This window comes from Macaca nemestrina, chromosome 20, assembly GCF_043159975.1.
Source record: "Macaca nemestrina isolate mMacNem1 chromosome 20, mMacNem.hap1, whole genome shotgun sequence".
Lineage (NCBI taxonomy): Eukaryota > Metazoa > Chordata > Mammalia > Primates > Cercopithecidae > Macaca > Macaca nemestrina.
In genome coordinates, this window is record NC_092144.1 from 42,342,864 (window position 1) to 42,351,445 (window position 8,582).

General features: G+C 47.6%; 1 protein-coding gene across 4 annotated transcripts in view; it reads right to left on the reverse strand.

Annotated features, from left to right (window-relative positions):
- LOC105495656 (centrosomal protein 89) overlaps positions 1–8,582 on the reverse strand; it is a 96,416-nt gene that overhangs the window by 66,594 nt on the left and 21,240 nt on the right. For all 4 annotated transcript variants that reach the window (XM_071085977.1, XM_071085979.1, XM_071085980.1 and 1 more), the window contains one exon: positions 4,974–5,076. In XM_071085977.1, coding sequence (XP_070942078.1) covers positions 4,974–5,076 — 103 coding nt within the window. The remainder of the gene's footprint in view (positions 1–4,973; positions 5,077–8,582) is intronic.

An 8,582-nucleotide genomic window follows, 5' to 3' on the forward strand; every position in this document is an offset into this window, starting at 1 on the left:
GCTCAAGCAATCCTCCTGCTTTAGCCTCCTCAAGTGCTGGGATCACAGGCCTGAGCCACTGTGCCTGGCCCTATTCCAATCTCTATAGAAAGAAAATTCACATGACATGAACACATTCTTGCTGTCAAAAATTTTAATGATACAGATAAATCAAAATTCACCCATGAACATAATCCCTCAAAACCTTCCCCTCTCCAGAGGTAACCATGGTGATCAACTGGGTATGGTTCTTTTCAGATATACTTGAGCATATAAGGATGAAGTGGTTCATGCCTGTAATCCCAACACTGTGGGAGGCCGAGGTGGGAGGATGGTTCAAGCCCAGGAGGTAGAGGCTGTAGTGAGTTATGATCGCACCACTGTACTCCAGCCTGGGTCGCAGAGCAAGATCCTGTCTCAAAAAAAAGAGTCAAAGCCCACAACTTCCCCACGTTTCACATGCCTACATATAAGAGACATTAGGCAGTGGGGAGGGAGAGTAGCGTGTACACAGGTCCAGTGGCAGGAAGGAACACCACAGAGCTGAGGGTCTGCGGTACGTGAGGGTGTGAGGGGATGCATGTGGGGGTCCACGGACATGCAAGGGGACACTACCAGCTTTATGCTTTGAAAAGATGGCTCTGGGCCAGATGAGGTGTCTCATGCCTGTAATCCCAGCACTTTGGGAGACCAAGGCAGGTTGAATGTTTGAGCCCAGGAGTTCAAGGACAGCCTGGGCAACATAGTGAAACCCTGTGTCTAACAAAATACAAAAATTAGCCAGGCATGATGATGCACACCTGTAATCCCAGCTATTCAGGAGGCTGAGGTGGGAGGATCAATTGAACTCAGGTTGAGGTTGCAGTGAGCCGTGATCATACCACTGTACTCCAGCCTGGGCAACAGAGTGAGACCCTGTTGAAAAAAAAAAAGACTGTTCTGGCTGAGGGGATGAATGAATGAAGTTAAACAGTTACATGGCATAGAAGCTGGGAGAGGAAACCTGGGCACAGCACACAATGAATGATATCAAACTGGGGAGCAGGCTGTGAATACTTTGAAGAGTAAAGGGCCTAGACTGAGGAGATGACAGGGTGGGGGGTGGGGCGCCCAGGAAGGCGGGAGGAAACAAGATGCCCCGAGCCCAGGGAGAAAGTATGTTAACCACGTGGTATGCTACTGAGACGTCATCAGAAGAAGCCAGAAAACCACCCGGCGCACTTAACTACATGAAGGTCTCTGGTCCAGTGGCGCGATGGAGAGGGAAGCCAACCTGGAGAGGTTTGAGGAGACGTGGAGAGGGAGAAGGCCTGGAGAGGTGTACCACTTGACAAAGCGGGCTGTTGAGGAGGAGAAGGAGGAAGTACTAGCAAGAGGGGACTGTGGGATCAAATAAGGGTCTGCAAAGAATCTAGGGAAGGGGAACAGCGTCCACGAGCATGAATTTGGCAGTTCTGACCAAGGGCACGAGGGCCTTGCCCAAAGTGCGTTTGGTCTTCTTGGCAGGGGTCTCGCTAGAGTGCAGAGCGATGCATCAGGTGATCAAAGCTTCAGGCTTTAGACACTAATTATCACTAGCACTGATGGAAGCCACTGCACTTCACATGCATCACTTCATTTATGAGAGAGACACTCTCAGATTGAGAAGACGAGGTAAGCAACTTAGCCACGCCTGGAAATGACAGTCAAAGACCAAACCACCAAAAGCCAGGGCTCCTCACATGTTGTCCAAGGATCACCCACATCAGACTCCTCTGTGTACTTGTGAAAAGTACAGACCCTTCCAGACCAGTCTGACCAACACAGAGAAACCCCATCTCTACTAAAAATACAAAATGAGCTGGGCGTGGTGGCACATGCCTGTAATCCCAGCTACTGTGGAGGCTGAGGCAGGAGAATGGCTTGAATCCAAGAGGCAGAGGTTGTGGTGAGCCAAGATCGCACCATTGCACTCCAGCCTGGGCAACAAGAGCAAAACTCCGTTTCAAAAAAAAAAAAAAAAAAAAAGTACAGACCCTTGGGCCCAGCCCTGAGCCACTAAATTAGAGTTTGGGGTTTGGGGTTTTTCAGAAGTATGCAGGGGCTTTTAGTGCCCACCACAAACCAGGCATCACTGCAGAAGCTGCAATCCCTCCCAACCAACACCTGTGTACCAAGTGCACATTCCCAAGTATGTGGGTGGCCACTGCGTCTCATCTCCAAATCTACCTTCATGGCCGGCTCATGTTACTGCAGCATTTCCACCCAGCCAGTTGGCACCAAGGAAGGCTTCCTCTGTAGGGGGCGCTGGAGAGACACTGGAGGAGCCGGGACTTTGCTTTCCTATTCCAGCTTCCTCTGGCTCTTCCTTCCATGCATTAATTTCTTTTTTTAATTTCTGTTTTTTAGAGTCCGAGGGTCTCACTATATTACCCAGGCTGGATTCGAACTCCTGGGCTCAAGTAATCTTCCTGCCTTGGCCTCCCCAGTAGCTGAGATTACAAGTGGGATTACATGGGCAGATCCTTTCTTTTTAATTTTTTGGGTGGCCAGCAACATGCAGTACCTCCCCATGGTGGCTTCTCCTGGCCCCCTATCCCAGTGAGTTTCATTACGGCAGCCCCTCAGCAAACTTCCTGGCCACCCAGCAGGCCACAGCTACGTCCTCTCCAGGAAGGTGTGGATCTTGGTTCTGGCTGGGGCTTCTCCAGAGCTGAAGGCTGAAGGCTGGAGACTTTGCGTCAGCCCTAGGGACAGTGGCTGCCCCCTTGAGCTGCTACTCCTGAATTCTTGAGTATTGTCTTTTACTCCTTAGTAGGCAATCCTGTTATTATTATTATTTTTTTTTAGAGACAGGGTCTCACTCTGTCACCTAGGCTGGAGTGCAGTGGCACTATCACATCTCACTGCAGCCTTGACCGCCTTCCTGGGCTCACGTGATCCTCCCATCTCAACCTCCTGCATAGCTGGGATTACAGGTGTGAGCCACCATGCCCAGTCCCCAAACCTGTTATAATTAATAATTCTTTATAGTAAATTTGCCCTCTTCAAGTCACTGTGTGTGTTCTGACTCCTGATTGGACCTTGACTGATATATGCTACATCGGGCCACACAATGCAGATGTTAGACAAGGCAGGCGAGAACCAAATATGGGGACATAGGAAGACATTTGGCATGTGTTGTGAGACGAAAGAAAGGTAACAAAACAGCGTGCACATTATATACATACATGCTCTAAATTGTTAAAAATGTTATCTGTGGGGGCACAATTAAGTGTGTTTAGCCTTATGATATGGCCTGGCTGTGTCCCCACTCACATCTCATCTTGAACTGTAGCTCCCATAATTCCCACCTATTGTGGGAGGGACCCAGTGGGAGATAACTGAATCATGGGGCGGTTTCCCCCATACTGTTCTCATGGTAGTGAATAAGTCTCACGAGATCTGATGGTTTTATAAGGGGAAACCCCTTTCTCTTGGTTCTCATTCCCTCATCTGCCGCCATGTAAGACGTGCCTTTCACCTTCTGCCATGATTGTGAGGCCTCCCCAGCCACGTGGAACTGTGAGTCCATTAAACCTCTTTTTCTTGATAAGTTACCCAGTCTCGGGTATGTCTTTATCAGCAGCGTGAAAACGGACTAATGCACTTTATATATTTATGTATTTTTTTTACAGTAAGACAGTATTACTTTTGTAATTTAAAAACAGATGCACCTTTTACTAAATCTAATACTTTAAAAATATGCCAACTGACCAACAGGTGTTTCCTGGCCCCAGGATTATGAGGCTGACGTTCTGTGTTCCCTGAGAAATGATTTACAGAAATGTTTCCCTGAGCCTGAGCAACTCTGGGGCTGCTGATAAAGCAACTATTGGTTGTCCACTCGATGCCTGGCTCTCCTTTCTCAAATGTGAACCACCTCTTAGGAAACCGAAAACTTTTCCCTACCTTTGCTATAACACGCTGAATTCTCTCATTGTGATAATCAAATAGATATATGTCCACACACTCATTCACCCAACAGATCTTTCCTGGTGGGCCACTGTGGGCCAGGTCTTTCCCCAAGCACTGGGACTAGGGAGACCCTATCCTACCCCTATCTCTATTGCTTAAGCCCAGGAGTTCAGGACCAGCCTAGCTAACATAGCAAAAAAAAAAAAAAGCACCTTGTACTTTAAAAACAACCTAATATCCAGAAGCAATTGACTGTGGAATAACTTGTTTTCTTTTCTTTTTTTTTTTTTTTTTTTGAGATGGGGTTTCACTCTGTCACTCAGGCTGGAGTACAATGGCACAATCTCAGCTCACTGCAGCCCTTGCCTCCAGGGCTCAAGCGATCCTCCCACCTCAGCCTCAAGAGTAGCTAGGACCACAAGCACATGCCACCATGCCTGGCTACTATTTTGTATTCTGGTAGAGATGGGATGTCCATTTTTTGTAGAGAGTGTCTCACTATGTTGCCCAACCTGGTCTCAAACTCCTAAGCTCAAGAGATCTACCTGCCTTGGCCTCGCAAAGTACTGGGATTACAGGAGTGAGCCACCACACCCAGCCTTATTTTCTTGAGACAGGGTCTCACTCTGTCACCCAGACTGGAGTGCAATGGTGCAATCACGGCTTGCTGCAGCCTTGACCTTCCGAGCTCAAGTGATCCTCCCACCTCGTCCTTCTAAGTAGGTGGGACTATAGGCGTGCACCCCCTTGCCAGGCTACTGTTTTTAGTTTTACTTTTTGTAGAGATGAGGTCTCCCTGTGTTGCCCAGGCTGCTTTCAAATTCTTGAGCTCAAGGGATCCTCCAGCCTTGGTCTCCCAAAGAGCTGGCATGAGCCACCACACCTGGACCCTCATTTTCAATAAAAAATAAACTTCAATTATATTCCTAGTTAAAATCACAGTGCTACAGCCTGAAGGGGCAATGGGTATGTTTTCCTAAAAATAAGCAATATTCATTAAGAAAAGATGTTCTTATATTTTATGAAAATTGTGGGATTTGTTTGTTTGTTTGTTTTACCTTTTTGTTGTATCCGCTGTGGTGTAGGAGGAGAGCCTGGAAACTCATCTTGATCAGAAACATTTTCATCATCTTCACTGTCCACCTCATGTAACAATGGCACCTTTTTGTTATAAAAGACAAAGGAGGAAAGAAATGAGAAATGTCCTTCTAACAAATTCCAATGTCTTCTTTCAAACCTTCCCCACTGGGAGCTCCCTCCATGGGCACTTCAGCTACTTTTCTTAGTGACACACAAAAGGGCTACATCAGGTATGGCTGGATGACACTTCCAGGCCCTCAGGAAAAGCCTGGGGGGCAAAGGCAACACCATTCAAGTTACGCCAAGGCCATTGAGAGCTCCATATCCCAGCCATGTTGCCAGGGCAGCTTCCCTTCCTCATCCCTGCCAGGGACCACCCAATACCACTCCATGCTGGCACTGACACCATGTTACTAAATTCCCCCTACGCCTTTTTGTTGAGACAGGCTCTCCCTCTGTCACCCAAGCTGTGTGATCACAGCTCACTGCAACCTTGACTTCCCACATGCAAGCGATCCTCCCACTTCAGCCCCCGGAGTAGCTGGGACCACAGGCATGCACCACCACACCCAGCTAATTTTTTTTTATTTTTTGTACAGACAGGGTCTCCTTTTGTTGCCCAGGCTGGTCTCAAACTCCTGGGCCCATGCGATCCTCCTGCCTCAGCCTCCCGAAGTGCAGGGATTACAGACGACAGCCACTGCACCCAGGCTGTGTTAATAATTTCTATGTGGGACGGCCGGGCGCAGTGGCTCAAGCCTGTAATCCCAGCACTTTGGGAGGCCGAGACGGGCGGATCACGAGGTCAGAAGATCGAGACCATCCTGGTTAACATGGTGAAACCCCGTCTCTACTAAAAAATACAAAAAACTAGCCGGGCGAGGTGGCGGGCACCTGTAGTCCCAGCTACTCGGGAGGCTGAGGCAGGAGAATGGCGTGAACCCGGGAGGCGGAGCTTGCAGTGAGCTGAGATCCGGCCACTGCACTCCAGCCTGGGTGACAGAGCGAGACTCCGTCTCAAAAAAAAAAATAAATAAAAAATAATAATAATAATAATTTCTATGTGGGACAAGCAGTGCTGACCTCCCCTGGGAGGACTCTCACTGAAGCCTGCTATGTTCACCAATTATGTAAGTCCACTACAAATTTCATTTACTGAGGGACTCCCCTCTACTGTCTGAGAGTAGCTCCTACATAGGTAACCATTCCTGTTAGCTATATAGGAGCTACTGAAATTTTGTTTCATCCCAACATGGCAGGGACACAGAGTTGTCCTTCAGAGAGGGCCATGGGCCAGGAATGGGACCTGCTGCTGATGAGGAGGAGACATTCCCATTGGCAGGAGCCTGGGGGTAGGAACAGAGGCTGCCAAGGAGGAGGAGAAAGAACAGTGAAACAGGTTTTTCTTTTTCTTTTTTTAAGACATGGTCTCACCCTGTCGCCCAGGCTGGAATGCAGTGGCGCAGTCATGGCTCGCAGCAGCCTTTACCTCCTGGGCTCAAGCAATCCTCCACCTCAGCCTCCCAAGCAGCTAGGACTACAATCGCATGCCACCATACCCAGCTAATTTTTAAATTTTTTGTAGAGATGGGGTCTCAGTATGTTGTCCAGGCTGGTCTCGAACTTCTGGCCTCAAGCGATCCTCCTGCCTCAGCCTCCCAAAGGGCTGGGATTACAGGCATGTAGTAAACTTTCCCTCTTCAAGTCACTGTGTGTGTTCTGACTCCTGATTGGACCTTGACTGATATATGCTACATCAGGCCACACAATGCAGATGTTAGACAAGGCAAGAGAGAACCAAATTTGGGGACGTAGGAAGACATTTGGCATGTGTTGTGAGACGAAAGAAAGGTAACAAAACAGCGTGCACATTATATACATACATGCTCTAAATTGTTAAAAATGTTATCTGTGGGGGCACAATTAAGTGTGTTTAGCCTTATGATATGGTCTGGCTGTGCACTCAGCCTGAACCAGGGGTTATGTGGTGAACTGTGACTGGCGCTGTCTGGGTGGGCTGCCCTTTGGCTCTCCTGATTCTTCAGTAAAATCTTGCTTTTGTGATCAGTTTGGCTTAGCTGGGCTGCACTGCAGGCAATGGAAGGGCTGTCCCTGGGGCTGACAAGGAGGTGGTGGCAGGGACCAGCAAGACGCCCATGAGAAGGGGCATTTCAGAGTAAGAGCTAAGGCTGCTAGGTCCACCTGTCTCTGTGGACATGGTTCCAAGGTGACCTGGCTCAAGAGAAGCAAACAGGTCACCCAAGCTACTCATCATTTGAAGAAAGAAAAAGTAAATGACCCCGCACTTTTTTTTTAATAGAGACAGGATCTCACTATGGTGTCCAGGCCAGTCTTGAACTCCTATCCTCAAATGATCCTCCCACCTCCACCTCCCAAAGTGGTGGGATTACAGGCATGAGCCCCTGCCCACGGCCGACCTCAAACTTTTTTTATCTCCCAGGAACAAACTTCCTTGTTCAACCTGTCAAAAATATATATTAAGTGACTCACTACTCTCAAGGAAATGTGAAATGGATAAGATGACTTAAAAAATATTAGGGGTCAGGCGCGGTGGCTCACGGATTCCAGCACTTTGGGAGGCCGAGGTGGGTAGATGATCTGAGGTTAGGAGTTCAAGACCAGCCTGACCAACATGGAGAAACCTCGTCTCTACTAAAAGTACAAAATTAGCCAGGCGTGGTGGCGCATGCCTGTAATCCCAGCTACTCAGGAGGCTGAGGCAGGAAAACTGCTTGAACCCAGGAGGCGGAGGTTGCAGTGAGCCAAGATGGCACCATTGTACTCCAGCCTGGGCAATAAGAGGGAAACTCTGCCTCCCTCCCCCTACAAAAAAAGTGTTAAGAAGATGCCCAATATGGACAACTGTTTGGCAGTATCTACTGGTACTAAAGCTGATGGTACATATGCCCTATGACCATACACATGCCATTTCTCAGTATACACCCACCAGAAATACACAAATATGTACATCAAGGGACACATCCCCAAATGTTCACAGCAGCACTATTCCTAAGAGTCCCAAACTGGAACCAATCAAGTCTCTGTCATCAGTAAAACGAATAACTGAGTGGTATGGTTGCACAGTAAAATATACAGCAATGAGAACGAACCAGCCCCTGCTATACACAATAACTGAAGACTCCCAAACTCCAAATAATGCATACCATCCAATTAAGACCATGTAAATTTTCAGAATAGGCAAAGCTAATATCAGATTATTTTTAAAGATTAAAGCTAATCTTGGCAATGGTTAACTCTGTGGGAAGCAGTAAGTGACTAAGAAGAAGGGGGATTTCTAGGGTACAAGTAATTTTTTTTAATCTGAGTGGTGGCTACTTTTTGAAAATTTATCGAAATATACACTTATGATTTATTCACTTCTTGTGCATGTTTTATATATCAATAAGTAAGTCTACTAAAAACATACCTTCATAAAGAATTTGTGATACTTTATACAAACATACTTTAAAAGGCTTGGCTGGGCGCAATGGCTCACGCTGGTAATCCCAGCACTTTGGTAGGATCACCTGAGGTCAGGAGTTCGAGACCATCCTGGCCAACATGGT